Here is a 25423-nt window from a genome sequence, read left to right on the forward strand (position 1 = left end):
TTTCCCAGGACATTGACTCATGCCCCAGCCACAGAGTCTTCCAGAGCTCTGGGGGCCTTTGGCAGTTGACAGTACTTCACACATCTGTGGTCAGCTTTGGAGATATGAACCTAACGCAATGGGAGGTGTGTGTGAGCCTTGTGGGAAGATGAGGCACAGCTCCAATGATGTTGGCCTTTGGTAGCTAAAAGTCACCAAAAGGTCAAGCCAAGGTTTCTGGATCCTCCTTAGCACATCTGTTCTGTAGCCTGCCTAGGGTGGTCTCCGGTCTCTCCCCTTTCCTTAGAGCACCCTTAGGCCATGGAGGGTGGGGCCTGGCTCAGCCCCAGCTTCTGGGGCTTCACTAGTGGCGCAGTGGTTGAGAGTCTGCCTGCCGATGCAGGGGACATGGGTTCGTGCCCTGGTCTGGGAGGATCCCACATGCCGCGGAGCGGCTGGGCCCGTGAGCCATGACCGCTGAGCCTGCGCGTCAGGAGCTTGTGCTCCGCAACAGGAGAGGCCACAACAGTGAGAAGCCCGCATACTGCAAAAAAAAAAAAAAAAGAAAAAAAAATATGCTTCTGAGTGCCAAGCTAAATCTGAACTGTTGTCCGTTGGCTGTGTATCCCAGCTCCCATGTCACTCCGCTCGCAGGGTCGCTGGAATCTCCATCACTTTCTGAGAGCCTCTTTGTGGGAGGAAAAGGCCCATCAGGAAGGGAGACGGGAGGGAGAACGGAGTTTGAGATGGTAGCCCCGTGCCTCGATGAAGCAGGGATGCTCACTCACACTGGGAAGTGCAGTCTGGCTGAGGGTGAGGGAGCCTTTCAAATGAGGGGGGTGGGAGCTGTGGCAAGAGAGCTGACCCAGCCTCAGGGGAGCCCTGTGGGGGGAGCCGCCTGGAGGTGTGGTCTGGGCCTCTGGAGAACCAAAAGGTACGTGCTCCCCCGGGGAGTTTTGAGAAGGAAGTGTCAAATGCCACGTAAAGGGCCAGAGAGCAACAGTTTAGGAGAGAGTAATTGTCAAATCTGATTATGTGGTTACAGTTTAGATCATCAAATGAATATAACTGGGCTTTTCCAGACTACCTTCATGGGGCCTCACCTTCTACCCCAGCACCCACATGATTTGGGCCTCCAGCTTGTTCAAGGGCAGAGTACAGGTGAACTTGGGAGATGTTTCATTCAGAAACGGGGGATGATGATAATAATAATGTGTACATCATAGTGTTGCTGTCAGGATGAAAATGAGACAATGCATATAAACTCGCTGGCTGTGAGCCTGGACGTCGCCTCAGTAAGTGTAATCGCGACCCATATCCAGTTCCAGCCCTTAGGTTCCATTCACATCTTTTCATATCGCCCCCTTGCCATCCGTCTGCCTCATTCCAGTTTGTCCTAGGTTGTTTTCATGGCCCTCCTTCCAAAAGCCCTTTTCCACTGAGGCCTTACATTGATCCCCAATTTCCCTTCTTCTGTACCAAATGTTGATGGAGTGCTCTGTGCCGGGCCTCGGCTGGCTCTGAAGGTCTGAAGACTAATGAGGACGGCCCCACCCTCGAGCAGCTTGCTGAGCCGAACCCGGACAGCGGTGGGGACTGTGATGAGGGTGGGGCTGACGCGGAGGGTCAAAGCTTTGACTTGAGTCAGAGCTTCTTATAGAGGAAGCTCTTGCGTGGGAAGATCAGCAGTCTTTATTATCTCCCTCTTGCTCTAACTTCTGAGAGCAAATCTCGGAGGTCTACTGCACCATCACCTGGAGCCAGGCGGGCTCTGGATGGTTCAAAGCAGGAGGGAGAGTTCCCTTCAAGGCTTCCCTGAGTGAGACTGATGTTAAAGCAGCAGCGGCCACAGAGTCAGGGGGGCCTCAGGAATGCCCTTCAGCCCCTGACCCCCACCTTCTCTCCACCAGCAGTGCTTTGCTGCACTCCCAGGAAAATGAGGAACCAGAGGTCTCCTGACAACTTGGAGAGAAAGCACACTTCTCTTCAAAGGAATTAAAACCATACCCACATCATTCTCCATCCCGTGTCCAAGAAAACCCTCTTCTGCAAAAGTGTAAGGAAAAGAAAAGACACCCTCCTTCTGCCTCTGAGACACCAAAGCCAGCCATCGTGTGGATGGGACAGTTGGGTTTGGGGGGATGTTGTCACATGTCATCTGGCTGTGGTGGGATCACCTGCTCCCTGCATGGTCTCTGTATCACGTTAGACCTGATGGAAAATGACCTCGTTACACCTGCATTTCTCCAAGGCCCTTCCTCTTTGTCTAACCTGCATGGTTAAAGGTTGATGAAAATAAAACCAGTCTGTCCTGGAGGTCACACAGTGGTTGTGTTGTTGTGTTAGGCTGTGGGAACAGTGGAGAGGAAGAGAAGATGAGCGGGGGCAGAGGCCAGCAGTTGTCTTGAGGGGTTTCACCTTCAGGAGCTTTCTGGGCCGTTGCAGACAGAGGCTTTGGTAACAACTTCGGGCCCATCTCCGTTCTCTGTGCCAATGGAGGCAACGTGCTAGGTAAAGGGCTTTTCTTTTTCTTCTTCCTCTTTTGCTGCCTCCTCCTCCTCCTCCTCTTCTTCTTCTTTTTGTTGTTGTTGTTGTGGTTTTGTTTTTCATTTATCTGGTAGTAACCATTCTTCCTGGAAGAGCAGCATCTCAGAATTCAAGGACCAGATGTGACTTTGATAAAGGGAACTTCCTGTCTTTCAACAGGTGGGCATCTGGCCATACCAGCCAAGGCTGTTCTCTATTAGATCACTGCCCAGGGCACAGGTTCGGGCATCTCCCTGAGTCACCACATCTTGGGATTTCACATTTTAACTTTTCCTCATCACTAACCACCATCTCCTCTCCTTTAATTTAAGCCCAGGACCTGTCACTGGGTCTTGGGTGGGTTTGGGGAATAACATATTTGCACCTGTCCCCTGTTGCCAAATGTGAGCCTCGGGGAGTCGGCTTCTTAAGGTCCTGGCGAGGCCTGAGCAGAACTGAGAAATGGGTTGTTTGCCTTCTGGCAGCCCACCCTATAACTGGCAGTGTCATGGGCTGGTGTGTTGTTACCCATCTGTTGCCCTTGGCTCAAGGACCACCCTGGGGCACCTGGCCAGCCTTTGTGACCCCATCTTATCACCCGGGCCCTGTAAGTCTCACCTCCCAAAGGAAGCAGTCTCTCTTGACTGTCAGTACCCTTTCTTGCAAAGGGGCCTCTGGAAGGGCTGCAGGCCTCTCCCACAGTCCTCAGACTCCCCCATCCAGGCACCGAGGTACATTTAACAACACCCCCTGGACCCTAAGAACTGCTGTCAAATCCAGTCATTAGCAGTAGGGTTCTCAGACCTAGTAGTGGGTGGAAGGTCACACAGGCTGAATGGGAGATACTTTGGGGGAAGCAGCACTGATTAAATCCCAAATAGGGAGACACACGGGGCTGTGCTGTAGCAGTGGGTGTGATGGGGAAGGACCAGACAGCAGACCCCAGTACTAGCTTCCAGGAGTTCATGCACTGCTGGCTCTCTGGGATGTCTTATCCCTCCAGACCTTACGTTCCTGACATAGATCTAAACCTGTTATGTCAAATGTCATCACTAAAATGACAACTAAATTACGTGCAAAGTAAAAAATAAATAAATAAAAAAAATTAGCGCCTTGGGCAGTGTTAAAACAATTATTGAGGGCTTCCCTGGTGGCGCAGTGGTTGAGAGTCCGCCTGCCGATGCAAGGGACACGGGTTCGTGCCCCGGTCTGGGAAGATGCCACATGCCGTGCAGTGGCTGGGCCCGTGAGCCATGGCCGCTGAGCCTGCGCGTCCGGAGCCTGTGCTCCGCAACGGGAGAGGCCACAACAGTGAGAGGCCTGCGTACCGCAAAAAACAAACAAACAAAGAAAACAATTATTGATACCATAAAGAAAATGTGGTCATTCCTCAGAATCATATAATTTATTCTGGAAGAGATGTTAGATGTCGGCTGGTCTGAGTCACCCCCATTACTCTAAGACTGTCCCTAAGGCACCCCAACCTGGATATGTCTCAGCCCATCATCCTTCATTTTCTTCTCTCCTTCATCCTCTCCCATTGGTGCCATCATTTACTCAGCCCTCCAAACTGGAACCTGGGAGTCATCCTCCATGTCCTCTCACTCGGCCCTTCCATTAAACCCATTTCTGAATCTATGCATTTTCTCTCAAGAATGCCTCACGAACATAGCTTCTCTTTGCCCCTGCCTTAGATCAGGCCGTCGTCATCCTCCTTTGGTCTGTTTTAGTAGCTTCTTCCCCTCAGCTCCCCGCCTGGGCCTGTCCTTTATGTCTGTCATCCCTAAAGAGATGAAAACCATGGAGTGAAAACTGGACTTCCTGACCAGCATACACTCAGGGCTCTTCACAATGTGCTCTTTCCCCGCTTCCACACACACATCTCACAGAGACCTTTCTAGGTGTTCCCAGCTGGGAATTTAGTGGCACAGGGGATGGCAAAATGGGGAAGCCGAACAGGACACTCGGAGTGAAGCAACTCCAAGATGACTCATAGCGGGAAGCTGCCCACCCCCTCTAGAGCCGAAGGGATGAAAAGAGGAGATGGTGTTTCCAGAGCTTGGGAGCCGGGGACCCGCCTGGTGGAGCTAGTTCACAGAGAGAGGGGCCATTGGTGGGGATTAGAGCCGCGGAGGAGCCCAGTCACTGTTGAGATGCTGCCTGACACTGAGGGATGCAGGAGAAATGGTCTATTACTCCCTTCCTCCTACCCTGCAGTTTCCTGCCCGTGTCGCTCATTGGCTGAATGGAGCCAGAAGCCAGGGGACCCTGGAAACACAGTTTTGGGGGGGGCCAACCCCCTTGACGATGCAGACCAGGGCAGAGGATGGATCTGAGAGCAAACAGACGGATGACTGGCATGTTCCCCTAATTCCACTTCAGCTACAGTTAATCATTAACTGTTCCTGAACTTTGTGATACCCTCTGGGAAATTGTTTTACCTCCTTCATTTAGAAAATGCTTCCTCCTTCTTCAAGACCAGTGGAGATGTTTTCTTCTCTCTGGAATCAGCAGACACCTCAGAAAGCATTAGCTACCCCTCACCTGGGCTCCAGCAGCTTGTTTAAATCTCTCTTGGGGGGACTAGCCACGAGGGTATTGCCATATAACATTCCGGGTCTGATTTCCTCTGCTCCACTTGGAGACCCTCCAGGGCAGATGTGTTGTCACAGGTCTCCACAGTCTCAGGACCCAACCCAGGACAAGTACATGCTGAGTGTGTGCAGGGATGTACAGACAAGGGATCTGTGGGAGTGTCTTCCCACGGGGCCACAGCTGGTGAGTGGCAGAGCAGGAGCTGAGCCCAGGTCTCTGGCCCTGTACCCTTTTCACTCTGGGATTTGATCTTGAACTTTCAAGGATCAGAACTTGAAAACCTTGAAGACAGTTCCTGAGCTTATGTGCTATGAAGTAAAATATAATACATAAAAGCATTCCTGAGTATTCCAAACCTTCATTAATCTATACAAGATGCTGGGGGACTGTGGAAGTAGTGTGGACAGACAGACAAGGACCTTCCTTTTTTGTGTGTTAAAACTGAGAGTGGGGCTTCCCTGGTGGCGCAGTGGTTGAGAGTCCGCCTGCCGATGCAGGGGACACGGGTTTGTGCCCCGATCCCGGAAGATCCCACATGCCGCGGAGCGGCTGGGCCCGCGAGCCATGGCCGCGGAGCCTGTGTGTCCGGAGCCTGTGCTCCGCAACGGGAGAGGCCACAGCAGTGAGAGGCCCGCGTACAGTAAAAAAAAAAAAAAAAAAAAAAAAAAAAACTGAGAGTGAATTCTGCTAGACATATGTCCTTTTTATTGTAATGAAAAGCCAAACTCATGATGCTTCAGAATGTTAGATTATGTATTATGTGTTCCCCAAAAATGAGTCAGAAGAAATATTTAAGTAAAGAGGAAAAGTGGGGTCGGGTTGAGGGCCTAGATATACCAGATATTAAAGTACATGACAAAGCTTCTCAAAAAAAGGAAGAAAGGAGGGAAGGAAGGAAGGAAGGAGGAAAGGAAGGAAGGAGGGAAGGGGGGAAGGGAGGGAGAGAGGGAATATCTTAAATCGTGACATCCTAGCCTTTCTTTGGAATTTCTAGAAAATTCTCAGGGAAAAGATGCATCAATTTATGAAGCTTAAAAATGGCATTTAAAAGAAACTCAAGGGGCTTCCCTGGTGGCGCAGTGGTTAAGAATCTGCCTGCCAATGCGGGGAACACGGGTTCGAGCCCTGGTCTGGGAAGATCCCACATGCTGTGGAGTGGCTGGGCCCGTGAGCCACAACTACTGAGCCTGCGTGTCTGGAGCTTGTGCTCCGCAGCAAGACAGGCTGCGACGGTGAGAGGCCCGCGCACCGTGATGAGGAGTGGCCCCTGCTCGCCGCAACTGGAGAAAGCCCTTGCACAGAAACGAAGACCCAACACAGCCATAAATAAATAAATAAATAAAATTTAAAAAAATTGGATCATATATTCACCTTTCTCTTAAAAAAAAATTAAAAGAAACTCAATAAGAGTTCTTAGGTAGCAGATGGGATATGATTTTCTCTTGTCTTTCTTGGTTTGAGTTAATAACTCTTCAGCAGGAAGGCCATTATAATTCCATCAATGGCAGGAATAGACACTTTACTGCCGTAAGGAGATATACACGCTCTAATAGTAATTTTGAAGATTTTTTTTCTTATTTATAAGAACCGAAATCTTTTGCTGTTTCCTGTTACATAAGCTATTATACCCAGAGGGGAAAGATGTTAATAAAATGGAGCTCTTATTTCCACTAAATAGCAGCCTGGGAATGACAGAGTACCAGCTGGAAATATTGAATTGGTTAGAGAAATATTTGTTAGACAAAGAAACGTCAACCTTTATAGTTCTATTATTGGGGCTCTCTAATGTCAGCCAGCACAGTGCATTGATTCCATTTTTGGAACTGAGTCACAGGCCTGAAGGAGCTTCAGAGGATGGAGACAGACCCTGCCCTGGGAGACTTCACTGCTCGGTTTCTGTATAAGAACATCGCCCTGAAACATCTCAAGTCCATATTGTAGAGCAAAACACAAATGCTTATTTTTTTTATATCTAATGAGATAAAAACTCGATTGCATAAAAAACAAATATTGGAGAAGACAACACTGGAGAGTCAACAAGGTCAGCGGATGACTTAGGCCTCCTGATCAGGGCCGGGTAAGACACACAGTGGTAGGAAGAGTGTGGCCGGGGTGTCCTGTCCTCCACTGGCCATCCAGCAGGAGCAAGGAGACTATCTGTGAGGGTCACATGCTGGGCCTGCCAGTACAAAGACTGACAAGGAGCAGGCCACCGGGCAGCCTGATAGACCAATGGTCCCAAAACTGGGCTTCAGGGGCCCCGGGGTGCTGGAGCAGCTCTTACTGGGACATGGGTTTCCTACAGCTAGTCGGCTCTTGCATCATTCAGGTATGTTCAGGCACAGAATTGACAACTTTGACTTGGAATTTTTCCCCAAGGACAGCAGACTGTTAAGCATTTACCACCACACCACTGCCTGGGGCTCCCTGAGACCCTTTCAGGGATCTGCATGGGCAAAACTATCGGCATAATAATACTAAGATGTCGTTTTCCATCTTTACTCTCCTTAAATGAGTATACAGTGGTGTTTTCCAGAAGCTACATGACATGTGATAATGCAACAGACTGAATGCACAGTAGATAAGAGAATCCAGCTATCTTCTCTTAAGCCCAGAGATGTGCAAAATTGTAAAAAAAAAAAAAGCCACTCTTCTCACTAACCTTTTTACTTTTGGAAAATGATTATTTTTCATAAAAATATTATTTATGTTAACATATAATTGGCTTATTATTATCTTAAAGTGAATTAATAAAGAAATATTTTCTTTAATTCCTCAATTTTACTCTCAAATATGGTAAATATTAATAAATATAACCGACATAAGCAAAAACTCTTTGGGAGTCCTCAAATTTTTTTTTTAACATTTTTATTGGCGTATAATTGCTTTACAATGTTCTGTTAGTTTCTGCTGTATAACAAAGTGAATCAGCCATATGCATATGTATATCCCCATATCCCCTCCCTCTTGCGTCTCCCTCCCTCCCTCCTTATCCCACCCCTCTAAGTGGTTGCAAAGCACCAAGCTGATCTCCCAGTGCTATGCAGCTGCTTCCCACTAGCTATCTGTTTTACATTTGGTAGTGTATATATGTCAATGTTACTTTCTCACTTCATTCCAGCTTACCCTTCCCCATCCCCTTGTTGTCAAGTCCATTGTCTACGTCTGTGTCTTTTTTCCTGTCCTGCCCCTAGGTTCTCCAGACCGTTTTTTTTGTTGTTGTTTGTTTGTTTTTAGATTCCATATATATGTGTTAGCATACGGTATTTGTTTTTTTCTTTCTGACTTACTTCACTCTGTATGATAGACTCTAGGTCTATCCGCCTCACTACAAATAACTCAGTTTCGTTTCTTTTTATGGCTGAGCAAGATCCTGTTGTAGGGATGCCACATCTTCTTTATCCATTCATCTGTCGATGGACACTTAGGATGCTTCCAGGTCCTGGCTATTGTAAATAGTGCCACAATGAACAATGGGGTGCATGTCTCTTTTTGAATTATGGTTTTCTCTGGGTATATGCCCAGTAGTGGGACTGCTGGGTCATATGGTTGTTATGTTTTTAGATTTTTAAGGAACCTGCATACCATTCTCCATAGTGGCTGTATCAATTTACATTCCCACCAACAGTGCAGGAGGGTTCCCTTTTCTCCACACCCTCTCCAGCATTCATTGTTTGTATATTTTTTGATGATGGCCACTCTGACTGGTGTGAGGTGATACCTTATGGTAGTTTTGATTTGCATTTCTCCAATGATTCGTGAGGCTGAGCTTCCTTTCATGTGTTTGTTGGCAATCTGTATATCTTCTTTGGAGAAATGTCTATTTAGATCTTCTGCCCATTTTTGGATTGGGTTCTTTGTTGTTTTGATACTGAGCTGCATGAGCTGCTTGTACATTTTGGAGATTAATCCTTTGTCAGTTGCTTCGTTTGCAAATATTTTCTCCCATTCTGAAGGTTGTCTTTTGGTCTTGTTTATGGTTTCCTTTGCTGTGCAAAAGCTTTTAAGTGTAATTAGCTCCCATTTGTTTATTTTTGTCTTTATTTCCATTTCTCTAGGAGGTGGGTCAAAAAGTATCTTGCTGTGATTTATGTCATAGAGTGTTCTGCCTATGTTTTCCTCTAAGAGTTTTATAGTGTCTGACCTTACATTTAGGTCTTTAATCCACTTTGAGTTTATTTTTGTGTATGGTATTAGGGAGTGTTCTAATTTCATTGTTTTACATATAGCTGTCCAGTTTTCCCAGCACCACTTATTGAAGAGGCTGTCTTTTCTCCATTGTATATTCTTGCCTCCTTTATCAAAAATAAGGTGACCATATGTGCATGGGTTTATCTCTGGGGTCTCTATCCTGTTCCATTGATCTATATTTCTGTTTTTGTGCTAGTACCATACTGTCTTGATTATTGTAGCTTTGTAGTATAGTCCGAAGTCAGGGAACCTGATTCCTCCAGCGCCATTTTTCTTTCTCAAGATTGCTTTGGCTATTCTGGGTCTTTTGTGTTTCCATACAAATTGTGAAATTTTTTGTTCTAGTTCTGTGAAAAATGCCATCGGTAGTTTGAGAGGGATTGCACTGAATCTGTAGATTGCTTTGGGTAGTATAATCATTTTCACAATGTTGATTCTTCCAATCCAAGAACATGGTATATCTCTCCCTCTGTTTGTATCATCTTTAATTTCTTTCATCAGTGTCTTATTGTTTTCTGCATACAGGCATTTTGTCTTCTTAGGTAGGTTTATTACTAGGTATTTTATTCTTTTTGTTGCAGTGGTAAACGGGAGTGTTTCTTTAATTTCTCTTTCAGATTTTTCATCGTTAGTGTATAGGAATGCAACAGATTTCTGTGCATTAATTTTGTATCCTGCTACCTTACCAAACTCATTGATTAGCTCTAGTAGTTTTCTGGTAGCACCTTTATGATACTCTATGTAGTGTATCATGTCATCTGCAAACAGTGACAGCTTTATTTCTTCTTTTCTGATTTGGATTCCTTTTATTTCTTTTTCTTCTCTGATTGCTGTGGCTAAGACTTCCAAAACTATGTTGAATAAGAGTGGTGAGAGTGGGCAACCTTGTCTTGTTCCTGATCTTAGAGCAAATGGTTTCAGTTTTCCACCATTGAGAATGATGCTGGCTGTGGGTTTGTCATATATGGCCTTTATTATGTTGACATAGGTTCCCTCTGTGCCTACTTTCTGCAGAGTTTTTATCATAAATGGGTGTTGAATTTTGTCGAAAGCTTTTTCTGCATCTATTGAGATTATCATATGGTTTTTATCCTTCAGTTTGTTAATATGGTGTATCACATTGATTTGTGTATATTGAAGAATCGTTGCATTCTTGTGATAAAACCCACTTGATCATGGTGTATGATCCTTTTGATGTGCTGTTGGATTCTGTTTGCTAGTATTTTGTTGAGGATTTTTGCATCTATGTTCATCAGTGATACTGGCCTGTAGCTTTCTTTTTTTGTGACATCTTTGTCTGGTTTTGTTATCTGGGTGATGGTGGCCTTGTAAAATGATTTTGGGAGTGTTCCTCCCTCTGCTATATTTTGGAAGAGTTTGAGAAGGATAGGTGTTAGCTCTTCTCTAAATGTTTGATAGAATTCACCCACGAAGCCATATGGTCCTGGACTTTTGTTTGTTCGAAGATTTTTAATCACAGTTTCAATTTCAGAGCTTTTGATTGGTCTGTTTATATTTTCTATTTCTTCCTGGTTCAGCATTGGAAGGTTGTGCTTTTCTAAGAATTTGTCCATTTCTTCCAGGTTGTCCATTTTATTGGCACAGAGTTGCTTGTAGTAATCTCTCATGATCCTTTGTATTTCTGCAGTGTCAGTTTTTACTTCTCCTTTTTCATTTCTACTTCTGTTGGTTTGAGTCTTCTCCCTTTTTTTCTTGATGAGTCTGGCTAATGGTTTATCAATTTTGTTTATCTTCTCAAAGAACCAGCTTTTAGTTTTATTGGTCCTTGCTATTGTTTCCTTCCTTTCTTTTTCATTTGTTTCTGATCTGATCTTTATGATTTCTTTCCTTCTTCTAACTTTGGGGTTTTTTGTTCTTCTTTCTTTAATTGCTTTAGGTGTAAGGTTAGGTTGTTTACTTGAGATTTTTCTTTTTTCTTGAGGTAGGATTGTATTGCTATAAACTTTCCTCTTAGAACTGCTTTTGCTGCCTTCCATAGGTTTTGTGCCGTTGTGTTTTCATTGTCATTTGTCTCTAGGTATTTTTTGATTTCCTCTTTGATTTCTTCAGTGATCTCTTGGTTATTTAGTAGTGTATTGTTTAGCCTCCATGTGTTTGTATTTTTTACAGTTTTTTTTTCCTGTAATTGATGCCTGGTTTCATAGCATTGTGGTCAAAAATGATACTTGATATGATTTCAATTTTCAAAAATTTACCAAGGTTTGATTTGTGAGCCAAGATATGGTCTATCCTGGGGAATGTTCCATGAGCACTTGAGAAGAAAGTGTATTCTGTTGTTTTTGGATAGAATGGCCTATAAATATCAATTAAGTCCACCTTGTTTAATGTGTCATTTAAACTTTGTGTTTCCTTATTTATTTTCATTTTGGATGATCTGTCCATTGGTGAAAGTGGGGTGTTAAAGTCCCCTACTATGATGTGTTACTGTCGATTTCCCTTTTATGGCTGTTAGCATTTGCCTTATGTATTGAGGTGTTCCTATGTTGGGTGCATAAATATTTACAATTGTTATATCTTCTACTTGGATTGATCCCTTGATCATTATGTATTGTCCTTCTTTGTCTCTTGTAATAGTCTTTATTTTAAAGTCTAGTTTATCTGATATGAGGAATGCTACTCCAGCTTTCTTTTGATTTTCTTTTGCGTGGAATATCTTTTTCCATCCCCTCACTTTTTGTCTCTATGTGTCCCTAGGTCTGAAGTGGGTTGCTTGTAGACAGCATATATATGGGTTTTGTTTTTGTATCCATTCAGCCAGTTTATGTCTTTTGGTTGGAGTGTTTAATCCATTTACATTTAAGGTGATTATAGATATGTATGTTCCTACTACCATTTTCTTAATTGTTTTGGGTTTGTTTTTGTAGGTCTTTTCCTTCTCTTGTGTTTCCTGCCTAGAGAACTTCCATTAGCATTTGTTGCAAAGCTGGTTTGGTGGTGCTGAATTCTCTTAACTTTTGCTTGTCTGTAAAGATTTTAATTTCTCCATCGAATCTGAATGAGGTCCTTGCTAGGTAGCGTAATCTTGGTTGTAGGTTTTTCCCTTTCATCACTTCAAATATGTCCTGCCACCCGCTTTTGGCTTTCAGAGTTTCTGCTGAACAATCAGCTGTTAACCTTATGGGGATTCCCTTGTATGTTATTTGTTGCTTTTCCCTTGCTGCTTTTAATAGTTTTCTTTGTATTTAATTTTTGATAGCTTGGTTAATATGTCTTGGCATGTTTCTCTTTGGGTTTATCCTTTATGGTACCCTCTGTGCTTCCTGGACTTGACTGACTCTTTCCTTTTACATCTTAGGGAAGTTTTCAACTATAATCTCTTCAAATATTTCTGTAGACCCTTTCTTTTTCTCTTCTTCTTCTGGTACCCCTATAATTCAAATGTTGGTGCATTTAATGTTGTTCCAGAGGTCTCTGAGACTGTACTCAATTCTTTTCATTCTTTTTTCTTTCTTCTGCTCCCTGGCAGTTATTTCCACCATTTTATCTTCCAGCTCACTTATCCGTTTTTCTGTTTCAGTTATTCTGCTACTGATTCCTTCTAGAGTATTTTTAATTTTGGATCATTTTTACTATCATTACCCTGAATTCGTTTTCAGGTAGGTTGCCTTTTTTTTTTTTTTTTTTTGCGGTATGTGGGCCTCTCACTGTTGTGGCCTCTCCCGTTGCGGAGCACAGGCTCCGGACGCGCAGGCTCAGTGGCCATGGCTCACGGGCCCAGCCTCTCCGCGGCATGTGGGATCCTCCCAGACCAGGGCACGAACCCACCTCCCCTGCATCGGCAGGCAGACTCTCAACCACTGTGCCACCAGGGAAGCCCTAGGTTGCCTATTTCATCTTCATTTATTTGGTCTTGTAGGTTTTCACCTTGCTCCTTTGTCTGTAACATATTTTTTTGTCATTTCTTTTTCTTTTGATGGGGTGCTGTATTCCTGTCTTACTAGTTGTTTGGCTTGAGACGTCCAGCACTGGAGTTTACAGGCAGTTGGATAGAGTCGGGTCTTGTTGCTGAGATGAGGACCTCCGGGAGGCCTCACTCTGATTAATATTCCCTGGGGTCTGAGGTTCTCTGTTAGTCCAGCAGTTTGGACTCGGAGCTCCCACCACAGGAGCTCAGGCCTGACCTCTGGCCTGGGGGCCAAGATCCCACAGGCTTTGTAGTGTGGTAAAAAAAAAAAAAAGAAAAAAGAAAGAAAGAAACAAACAAAAGGAGCAGTACAATATCAAAGAATGAAGAACCAAGTAAAATAAGAGAGATAAAAAATATCTTAGGAAAAATAAAACTATAATTGTAACAACTGGTTGCTGGGGGTTCCTCCTGTGCCCTTAGGTGTCTGTGGTCCCTCACCAGTGCCTAGTAGGTGCCCTAGTTGTCCTCACATTTTTTGAGATTTTATTTTGTAGAGTGATTTTTGGTTCACAGCAAAATTCAGTGGAAGGTAGAGAAAGACAGACAGAGACACAGATGAGCACATTAAATTCTTGTGCTAGGAAAGAGGATAGAATGTAGTGGAGGGGAACCCAAACTGAGTTTTGTACATCCTACTCTTTTGTTCTGGGGGCTCAACAGACCTGCTGCTTTAGGGTATATCTCTGAGGGTCCAAATTTAGATGCTCTGTGACATAGACACGAGTGTGATCTTGAGAGAGAATCCTACAGGGGCATAGGAGATGAATTGTTCTCCTCCCTTGGGACTAGAGGACACAGGACAGATTAGGGCAGTTTGGAATAGGTTCTCCTCCTTCTCTGAGAGAAAGGTGCGTCTTGGTTATTAGGTTGTGTGTGTACATCAAGTGCTGTGCCTCTTCATCATCATAATTAAAACTTTTTTGTTAAATCTCAAGAATAAGCGACGTTAAAGGAGGAACAATCACGTCTTGTTCTGCTCACCTACCACCCTTGAAATTCTGCAGGAAACATGCAGGGAGGAAAACGTGGGGCTTTGGTCTCAAACCCCAGGATAAAGAAAAAAAAACCCTGGTCTGCTGGGCTTCTCCAGAGAGCAAGCTTTATTTGCTGAAAGAGGCCAGTTGCTTCCTCTGCTCCATTCATCCAGGCCACAGCCCGGACGCAGCAGCTGACCTGGGCAGAGCTTAGGGTTGAATGGGGCAGCCCATCTCTTGCCTACGTGGTCAGGCCACACAGCTGCTCCCAGGTCCAGCTGAACTTGTCAGCTCCAGGAGAATCATGAGAGATCCCAAGAACAAGCCAAAGCAAGCAATCCTGAAGGCCAAGACTTCCTGTACCACAGCCACATAGCGGGATGTCACCCCCAAGGACCACCCATCCTTTCACTGTTTGCAGACACTGAAACCACGACTGCTGGCACTGTGCCAAAAGTAACAGCATGCCTGCAGGGGACACAGACTGTTGTTAACCTGGGGACCACTGGTGGGGGTCCCAAGGGTCCTTAAGGGTACACATGTAAGGTGTGTGTGCTATTTTATAGGGAGAAGGTCTAGAGTTTTCATCAAATTTTCAAAGCCAGGGGAAGTCCTTGATCAGAAAAGGTTAAGAGTCACTATGTTATGACTCATTTATTTTGTAACTGGAAGTTTGCACCTCTTAATTTTCCTCACCTATTAGAAAAAAAAAAAAGAATCACCATGTTAGAGGCCAGTACTACTTAGAGCTGCCCTGCTGAGGGTCTCACAAAAAGTCCATTGAATAACATTAACTCAACAAATAACTGAGTTGTTCTCCATGCCTGGCTTAGTGCCAAGGGCTGGAAACGCAACAGTGAGCAAGACCAGATGCTATCTCTGTGTCACTGAGGAGCATAGATATAAATAAAATAATCCCACAAATGCGTGTCCAATCTCAAATCAAGCGTTGCTCTGAAGGAATGGAACCTGGTTCTATGACAGATATAACAGTGGATGAATGGTTTTTTGGTTTTGTATATTTTTTAAATATTTGGATGGGTAATATACCCATATTCAAAAATTCAAAAGGATTATAAGCAAAAAAATGCACCCCCACACACACTTACCTTTATCCCCTAGCCACTCCCTGGAAGCCTTGCATGTTTTACAGACTGATGAGTAGACCTCCTGCTGTCAGACCAGGGGGAGAAGAAAAGGCTTACCTGAGAATATGAAGCTTGCAATGAAATTTGAAGCATGAATATGAGTTAACTAAATGAGGAGGCCTGGAAGGGGATAGGGGAAGCATGGAGGCAACAGCTCGTGCAAAGGCCCTGTGGCAGAAGACAGCATGATATATTAGAAGAACTAAAAGAAGGCCTGTGTGGTTGGAGTGCAGGAAGCAAGGGGAGGAGAGGTCCAGGATGCTACTGGGTGGGGAGGATGCATTCTTGTAGCTTGCTTAGCACCATGCGCTTTAACCTAAGAGCACTGGGAAGCCACTGAATGATGAGGAGAGATAATCTATCATACTTGTATTTTGAAAATATTACCCTGGCTATAGTATGGAGAATGGATTGGAGGGGAAAGCAGTTAATGGGCTTTTATTTAGCTCAGGTGAGAAATGGTGTGGCTTGGTGGTGATGTATTTATATATTTTGCAAGGAATGTATTGGTATACAAAGTTCTTGCTTCTAAAAAATGTTATCAAAACGTTTGTTTCAATTTTCTCAACTGAGTGGAAGAAAAATCCATAACCAGAGTTTACTCAGAATGTAGTTAACACCTGGCTATATTTTGCCCAAGCATGTAGCCACACTGAAGGATAATTTAGCATCCTGTTGATGGACAGTGGGTTGAAGTCTCACTGAATCGTGCTAGAAGTTATCTGGTCCAGCCTCCCGCTGAGCGCCCCAAAGCCACCTCCCCTCTGCAGGAGCCCTCCAGTGGCAGGAGGTTGTTACTATGGTTACAAAGTCATAACAGAATGACCCTGTGGGTGATGTTCACTAATCAGGGAACAGATGATTCAAACACCTGATGGCTGTAGTTGCTGTGGTGTTTGCACACTGAATTTTCCTTCTCTTCTCCTGATCCCCCAGAATGGCTTGTTCTGAGGAGCAAGGTGGTGTCCCCTGTGGCTTCATCCGCCAGAATTCTGGCAACTCCACGTCTTTGGACTTTGAGCCAGACGCAGAGTACCAGTTTGTGGAGCAGCTGGAAGAGCGCTACAGATGTGCCTTCTGCCGCTCAGTGCTTCACAACCCCCACCAGACGGGCTGTGGGCACCGCTTCTGCCAGCACTGCATCCTGTCCCTGAGGTGAGCGCTCAGGGCCTGCGCTCCGGCCAGAAGCGGACAGGGCTGTTCCTGGGATCTACGTGTCATCTGTGGCCGCTCAACTATAATTGTGGTTTCGGGAATTGCTGTGGTTGTCCACAGAACCACGAATATGAGGACGGGCTCTGCCAGCGCCTTTCTCTGAGAGCCTGAGGAATAATCTTCATTTTTTTCCATCTTATTGATAGTCACCCTTTCTGAAAATTCAGACCACACCTGTTTTGCACACGAAGGCAAACCTCGGTGCACAGTCCATGTGAGGAAGGACCTGTATCTCATGGGGTCTTTCCTGTAGGCGCCCTGACCTTTCCTTGCCTTGAGGCAGAGGTGGTGTCGCATCTGGAAGGTTCCTTGCCGCCGTGGATACTCTGTCGACTCCCCGGCAGCTGTAAAACCTGGGTTGTGCCATTTTGAGGTGGAGACCAGGAGAAACATGGAAGCAGGCTTTGGGGGTTTATACAGGGCTGCCACGGAAGTTGTACCCTCCCAAGCTTGGAAAGGGGGTTATTACAGCACCTTCTCATTCATTCCTGGGTTCGTTCATTCAGCACCTGTGTGTTCCAGACACCTCGCTAAACCAAGCTCTAGTGCATAGAGGTGAAGAGCTGGAGGTCCAGTGTGACACAGGACCCTCTAGAATCTTCTGTTCTAGTGAAGGTGCAAGTTGGGGTACAGTGTGATAGCACAGGACTGCCGAGGGAACGTTGGCAGAGGACATTTGACTCTGTCTGCAGGACTCCCTCTTTGACTCACGTCCTGGAGGATGCATGGGAATTTCTCAGGCAGACTGAGGAGGTGCTGAAGTTGGCATACTGGGGGGCCTCTTCTGGGAGGAGGGAACAGCATGAATAAAGACAGGGCCTGGCCTGCTCAGGGGGAACTTCAAGGGGTCAGGCGTGGCTGGAGCGCTGCAGCTGCTCTTGGATGGGCTGTTGAGGTCAACCCTTAATTCTGGCTTCATTTTGATTTTTCTTTCCAGAGAATTAAACGCAGTCCCACTCTGCCCTGTAGATAAGGAGGTGATCAAATCTCAGGAGGTAAGACAGTCATGCTTTGGGTTAGCAGTTCTCTGGGTGACGGAGCAGCCAGTGTCCTGGGTTGAATTGGACAGAGAAGTTGGAGCCGGAAAGTGGGAGGGGGACCTTCCTTGGAGTCCATATTCCTCTACTGTGGGGTAAAGTGGGACCCCACTCCCACCCCTCTTTGAGAGAGGCTAGTTTGAGTCCTTACTGACGCCCCCAGGGTTCTTCTCCCACTTCTTCTTTACCCTCTTCCTGTACTAGCTCCAGTTACCGTGAGTCACTTGCAGAAATGAAACACCCTGCTTCCTGGAATCACTTTCTCATGTTTAGTCTCTAAAACTTTCTTTTATTATTATTATGTCTAACAATAGCTTTATTGAGATACAATGCATTTGCCTTTAAACTGTACATGTTTCTGGGGTGTGTGCCTAGGAGTGGAATGACTGGGTCTCATGGTAACTCTATGTTTAACATTCTGAGGCACTGCCAGGCTATTTCCCAAAGCAGCTGCACCATTTTACATTCTTACCAGCAAGGTATGAGAGTTCTAACTTCTTCACATCCTTACCAAAATACGTTGTGGTCCATCTTTTTTATTATAGTCTTCCTAGTTGGTATGAAGAAGTATCTCATGGTTTTGATTCTCTAATGATTAATGACGCTGAGCATTTTTTCATGTGCTTGGCCATTTGGATATCTTCTTTGTAGAGATTCCTATTCAAATCCTTTGCCCATTTTTTAAGTGAATTGTTTGTCTTTTTAGTCAAATGTTCATGCTCCTTCTCTCTGCTCTTATGATGCGTTTTCCAAATGCTTAGCTGTACTTGTGTCTGCCTCACACACTAGGCCAGGGGTTGGCATACTACAACATGGGATTTGCTGGGATAAATCCAGTCTACCACCTGTTTCTGTATGGCCTGTGAGCTAAGAATGGTTTTATATTTTTAAATCATTAAAAAAAATCAAAAGAAGGGTACACAGGAACTCTGTACTATTTTTTACAACTTCTTGTGAGTCTTTATTTCAAAACAAAAATTTATTTTATGAATCAAAAGAAGGCTAATGTTTTGTGACATGTGAAAATTGTATGAAATTCACACTTCAGTGTCCATAAATGATGTTTTATTGGAACACAGGCATGCCCATTCATTTAAGTATCGGGTACAGTAGGGTTGAATAGTTGGAACAGAGAACATTGCAACATGGTTGGCAAAGCTGAAAATATTTACTCTCTGACCCTTTACGGAGAAAGTTTGCCAACCCCTGGCTTGTGCTGAAAAATAAGTCAGCACAGCTTCAGTGACACCACCTGATGTCTAATGCAAATGTTCACCCTGGGACAGGAAGCTGAAAGCATCACCCTCATCCACAGCTCCACCTCTTGACCTTTGAGCATGTGGGGTCAAGTTCACCATGAGATTCTCCTAGCTTCAGCATACTGCACTAAGCATTAAATTACCTGGCTTGTATGTTTGGTGGCCTGTCAGATGTATCTGAGACAGCCTTTTCTTTTATGGTGGTGAATCTGGTATTTCCATTCCAACCACTGACTGGAAGTTTCCACCCAACTTTTGAGATGTACTTGAAGACCAAATTAATAATAGCTTCCTTCACGTTGCTCTAAAGCTTTGGAGTGTGTGAGACCTACTTTGTTTATCTTTTAGGTGTTTAAAGACAATTGCTGCAAAAGAGAAGTCCTCAATTTATATGTATTTTGCAAAAATGCTCCTGGATGTAATGCCAAGGTTATTCTGGGACGATACCAGGTTGGTATTACTGGTGAACAATATTTGCCTTTGCTATTTTTCCAGTGACATGTACTGAACATTCTTATGTGACAGTTACTGGGCTAAGCATGGTACGGAGGTTCATTGGGTTGCCCTCAGAGAATTCTTGTCTAGCGATACACTTGGCTGCAGTGCAGCACACCGAGGGCTAAGTCACGTGAAGAGATTCATTTTGTATGGAACACATGGAAGACATACCATGTGTGCTAGACCTTAACTTGTGGGTTAGGGTTATTGATCCAAAAGAGAAGATGTGAGACATGCTGGGCAAAAGAAATGGTCGAGCAAGGACCTGTCATTTTTGGAAAACTGTGAAGGATTTGGGATTCCTAGGATGGGAGCCAGGGCATGACTGCAGAAAGACACAATTGTAAGGGTGCCTGCCTGGAAGCATTTGCAGGTGCTGGGGTGGGTGTTTCCTAGCCGCTGTGGGCCCTGCTGTCTTAGAGGTTGTGATCTAAGGCACACGACACAGACCAGAACAGAGCTAGAAAGTAGTGTAAAGGTGAAGCATTGGTATGAGATGCAAACAAACGAGGTGTAGGAGAGGTGAAGGGTTGTCGAGTTCCTTTCAGATGAAGCTGTCCTACCTTGCTCTTGCATCCAGCAGTGGAAGGTTGTTAAATGGGAAGCAGGAAACGTGGCTCTGCCACAGCAAGCCCATGTCAGATTCAATCACACTATGAATGAATACGAGGCAAGCATCTCTAGCGTCCAGGGAATTGCTAGGAGGATGCTACAAGTTTCCCTTCCCAGCCACACGTTTTGGAATGTATTTCAGGTGATTCAGTCTTTTCCCCATCACTGAGCTCATAAATGTGTAAATGATTCCCTTGTTAACCCAAGAATTTCTTTGGAAGTTCACAGAAGGTTTTTGTGTTTTCCTAAGACAGTCCCTCGCCACTTGTTTTGATAGTCAGGTCCTAGAGCAAGCAGGGCCTCTTTACCAACCTTGTTGTCACTAAGCCTGTACAGGAAATGAGGCTCATTGATCAGCCCTAGTGACCAGATCCTCAGCTTCTGGAGAACAGTGGCTGGTTTACTTTCACCTGTTTCTTTTATATTTCCTCTCATTCCCTGTTCTCCTTCACCTTGCGAGTAAGGTGTCGGATCTCACAGGTAGCAGAGTCTTGATGAATGTTGACGGTTTTGGTGAGAGCTGAGGGGTAGCATCCATGGATTTTGGAGAAGATGTAGATGGCAGTTGTCACTGTCTCTCATTACTAGAGGCAAAGGAGAATAGCTATAATATTTATTTACCTCCTATAGTAAAACTGTGTGCTCTCTTAAAGGGTCAGCAAACTGTTTCTGTCAGGAGCCAGATAGTAAATATTTTAAGCTCTGCCAGCCGTACAGTGTCTGTCGCAGCTACCTGACTCTCCCATCTCAGAGGGAAAGCAGCCATAGCCAGTATGTGAGACATAGGTGTGGCTGTTCTCCATAAAACTTTATTTACAGAAACAAGTAACAGGCCAGATTTGGCCCAAGGGCCGTAGCTTGCCAACCCTGTTTTAAAGGATCTTGTGGTGGGGAACAAACTCCTTAGGATTTTGATACCTTGTCAGCACCACAGTAACTTGCAGTGTTATCCACGGGTTTTGTTAAGACATGCCTGCTTTAAAAAACCTGTAACATGAAGAACACTGTCTGAGTCATCCTTCTCTAATATTCTGGTCAAGAACATTTCCTGACTTGACAAGGGTGACCCATCCCAGCTTCTCCTGGGCCTGTGATCCTGTATTCCTCTATCCTTTGCTTTACCGCTTGTGGAACAGCTTCCTCTCCCTCCCTTTCTTTCCTTTAGTCCTTCCCCTTCCTTCACTTACTCAGGAGGTAGCCTTCTCTTCTTCCCTCTTTGCCCTCTGTTCCGGCTTTTACCATCTGCTGTGCAGAGATTAGTACTTGGTGCTGGAGGTGGGGATGGAGGGTGCACAAAAGAAATGTCCTTGAGGAGCTGCTAAATTAATTGGCAAGCCTAAGGAAAATATTCAAGAGCTAACCTGAGAATATGAGCAGGTTAATAGGTAATCAAAGATAAACCCGGCATGCTTTCTTCGTCACGCATCTTCCCCTGTCCTCCAAACAAGGCTGGCTGTCACAGCCTCCGTGCAAGCAGCCTTCTCCATGCCCTGTGCTCAGCAGAGGCAGCGGGTGGCCTCTGCAGAGAGCCTGTGACAGAGGCTGTGCCCCCTGCCCCCCCCTCACAGTCCTTTCTCCTGCTGCCCCAGGGTCTTCTCTCCCTCCCTCACTAGGCCTTGCAGCAGGCTTCCCCTCCCACTGCCCTGCTCAGTGGGTCCCCACTGGCTTGTTGTTATCTGTCGCAGGACCACCTTCAGCACTGCTTATTCCAAGCTGTGCAGTGCTCTAATGAGAGCTGTCGGGAGCCAGTCCTTCGCAAAGATCTGAAAGAGCATTTGAGTGCAGACTGTCCGTTTCGAGAGGAAAAATGCCTTTATTGCAAAAAGGATGTGGTAGTCATCCATCTACAGGTAAAAAAAAAAAAAAAAAGGGCTTCCCTGGTGGCGCAGTGGTTGGGAGTCCGCCTGCCGATGCAGGGGACATGGGTTCGTGCCCCGGTCCGGGAGGATCCCACATTCCGCGGAGCGGCTGGGCCCGTGAGCCATGGCCGCTGAGCCTGCGCGTCTGGAGCCTGTGCTCTGCAACGGGAGAGGCCACAGCAGTGAGAGGCCCGCGTACTGCAAAAAAAAAAAAAAAAAAAAAAAAAGAATCATCTTTATGGGACTAAATTCTGCCTCAGTGGTCACAGTGAATCAGATGGGATACCAGAAGCACTTTTCTGGATTTATTTTTATGCAGAAAGAGGTCTAAAGAATAACTTTATCTGAGGGTTCTATAAAAAGCTAAAAAACCTTCTTGGTAGGACTCTATTCATGTATCATTGGCAAAAATGTTGTTTGAGCACCTGCTGAGTGTGAGTGGTCCAGGAGAGACGCTAGGCTCTGGGTCCCAAGGAGGTGACCACACTGTCTGTCCTCAGGATGCTCCGACCTGATTGGAGAGGCAGGATGCCGGCATAAGACGAGAGCATGGGGCGCCCTTTACATGTGCCAAAGGAGCCAAGCCAGTGACTCCCATAGTCTGTGTCCTCTGTCAGTCCCATGTCCTCTGACCTTCTTTAAAAGAATTGGAAAATTGAACTGAATTGAATTCATTTATACCAAGAAAGCAGCCATCTAGAATGCTTTTTGGAACTAGGCCATACCTTCCTACAGAGGGTAAGCCACATAGCATAGATCCCCAAAGGGACATATGTATACACACTCTGAGGCCATACAGGGAGCCTTTGGAAGCAAGGCTGGCTTTATTTCAGCACACTTTTCTGTTTCAGAATCATGAGGAAAACTTGTGTCCTGAGTACCCAGTATCTTGTCCCAACAAGTGTTTGCAGATTATTCCAAGAACTGAGGTAACTGTAAATAATTCTCTTAGTAGATTTTATGTAAGATAAAGTTTCAGTAATCACTGTGGTGTGTGTTTGATAAAATCCCATAAGCAGGGGCCCAAGGCTTAAATTATCCTCATGATAACCATGGTTCTGTCTTCCCTCCCCTTCTCCCTGAGAATTCTTCTCTGTTTTCATCTTAGCTCTCCTTCCCCCAGGCTTCAGCATGGTGTTTCCTCCCTTCTTCCCAAGCGACCCTTGGCTCCCTGCTTGCTGCAGTTATACCAGGTAGCTGGAGAGTCGGGGATGCATTTCTCTAGCATGAGGCTGTCTGTTTTGTAGGTGGATGAACACCTTGCTGTGTGTCCTGAAGCTGAACAAGACTGTCCTTTCAAGAACTATGGCTGTACTGTAAAGGTATGGAATAATTGTTTCTGTCTACCTTCTACTGTATAATTTATTTGTTGAGTTCATTTTATTCTTGATTCCATTCAAGATGCAGAAGGACATTCACTTCTGAGAAACTTTAAGACTGGCAGTTGTAACTAGTGGTTACCAGTAGGGTGAGGCAAGATGGTGGTAGGGAATTAACAGGTACAAACTACTATGTATAAAATAAATAAGCTACAAGTATATATAATACAACACACGGAATATAGCCAATATTTTATAATAACTATAAACAGAATAGAAAAAAAAAGACTTGTATTGTATACAATACATAATACATAATACTAATACTTGTATTGTATTAGTCAGGGTTCTCCAGAGAAACAGAACAAATAATTTATATATACATAAAATTTTTAATACCTAATACCAACTTTTTTGAGGTTTGGTTATATCTCTGAAAATAAAATGTGACCCTCACATTGACCTTGCAATCCTACTGCTAGAAATTTATTTCACAGATATCCTTTCATAAGTATGCAATGATTACACACATATACAAACACACATGCACACAAAGATATTTACGGTACTCCCCCCTTGTCCATGGGGGTAGATTCCAAGATCCTCCACGGATGCCTGAAACCATGGTTAGTACCAAACCCTATATATACTGTGTTTTTCTTTCCTATACATACATACCTATGATAAAGTTCAATTTACAAATTAGGCACAGTAAGAGCATATCTGAATTGCCAGCATCATTTGGGGCCGTTATCGAGTAAATAAGGGTTAGTTGATGACAGCACTACGATACTGCAACGGTTTATCTGATAACCAAGATAGCTAAGTGACTAATGGGTGGGTAGTATGTATGGCCTGGATACCTGGACTATGGGATGACTCACCTCTGGGGCAGGACGGAGCAGGAAGGCACAAGATTTCACTACGCTACTCAGAACAGTTCACAATTTAAAGTATGAATTGTTTATTTCCGAAGTTTTCAATTTAATATTTTTGGACCATTGTTGACTATGGGTAACTGAAACCACAGAAATTGAAACAGTGGCTAAATGGGGACTACTGTATTTAGCCAAAAAAAAAAAAAAAATCCAAAAACCCACAAAAAATGAAAAACAACCTATAAGTCCATCTCTGAAGTACTGAGTATATAATTATATATATATAATTTTTTCATATTTTGGAATACTATGCATCTGATAAAAAGAATGAGGTATATATTTTAAAAATTACATACAGTATGATCTCACTGTGTATGTATCTTCACTGACTCTGGTAGTGAGACTAGGGAATTGGGTGTGTAGACAGAGAGAAGGGGGCTTTTATTTTTATTCTACATCTTGCTATATTGTTTGAGATAAGCATATATTTCTCTTATTTTAAAAAACTCTTATGAAAAACCTTTTTTAAAAAATCAGTGAAGAGTCCATAAATGTGTCACATAGCAAACCAGTGATTATCTTGGCTGCAGAAAGGATAGGGTTTACCTTCCTTGTGCACAAAATACAGAATTGCTTTCCAGCTCTAAAAAAGAATCTCCTTTTTTATAAAATTTTATTTAAAATATTTATTTACTTATTGACTGCTCTGGGTCTTCGTTTCTGCACGCGGGCTTTCTCTAGTTGCGGTGAGCGGGGCTTCGTTGTGGTGCGCAGGCTTCTCATTGCGGTGGCTTCCCTTGTTGCGGAGCACGGGCTCTAGGTGTGCGGGCTTCAGTAGTTGTGGCTCACGGGCCTAGTTGCTCCGCGGCATGTGGGATCTTCCTAGACCAGGGATCGAACCTGTGTCCCCTGCATTGGCAGGCAGATTCTTAACCACTGTACCACCAGGGAAGTCCCTAAAAGGAATCTTCTCTACAGTTAGGCCCAAACTTCCATTTGGATTGTATTCTAGGACTTACCTTAGTACTGGAGCTGGGGATGGCTGGGGGAGTTGTTCTCTGGAGGAGGGGCCAACCCTAAACTGAAGGGAAATTGATGAGGAATGTTTGCTTAGAGTCTATGGGCCACCCATACCATTTGCTTTTACTAGTAGTGCAGGCAGTCTGCGATGGAATTTTAATGATAAAATATTTAATATTCTGTTCTAGTGAAGGTGCAAGTTGGGGTACAGTGTGATAGCACAGGACTGCCGAAGGAACGTTGGCAGAGGACATTTGACTCTGTCTGCAGGACTCCCTCTTTGACTCACGTCCTGGAGGATGCATGGGAGTTTCTCTGATAAAAAGAAGTTTGCATTTCTTCTTGCAAACATATAATTTGACTTTGAAGGCAACAAATTTGCATG

The 25423-nt window shown here is 44.6% G+C and overlaps 1 protein-coding gene across 3 annotated transcripts in view; it reads left to right on the forward strand.

Moving 5' to 3' along the window:
- The window catches only part of TRAF5 (TNF receptor associated factor 5), a 47450-nt gene that overhangs the window by 13212 nt on the left and 8815 nt on the right, over positions 1-25423 (forward strand). The window contains exons 2-8 of one of the 3 annotated variants that reach the window (XM_060090928.1): positions 1890-2035; positions 16278-16496; positions 17494-17551; positions 19201-19302; positions 21648-21812; positions 22673-22750; positions 23069-23143. In XM_060090928.1, coding sequence (XP_059946911.1) covers positions 16279-16496; positions 17494-17551; positions 19201-19302; positions 21648-21812; positions 22673-22750; positions 23069-23143 — 696 coding nt within the window. In that variant the 5' untranslated portion in view covers positions 1890-2035; position 16278. The remainder of the gene's footprint in view (positions 1-1889; positions 2036-16277; positions 16497-17493; positions 17552-19200; positions 19303-21647; positions 21813-22672; positions 22751-23068; positions 23144-25423) is intronic. The other 2 variants (XM_060090927.1, XM_060090926.1) reach the window with 2 other exon arrangements.

This window comes from Mesoplodon densirostris, chromosome 2 (assembly GCF_025265405.1).
Source record: "Mesoplodon densirostris isolate mMesDen1 chromosome 2, mMesDen1 primary haplotype, whole genome shotgun sequence".
NCBI lineage: Eukaryota > Metazoa > Chordata > Mammalia > Artiodactyla > Ziphiidae > Mesoplodon > Mesoplodon densirostris.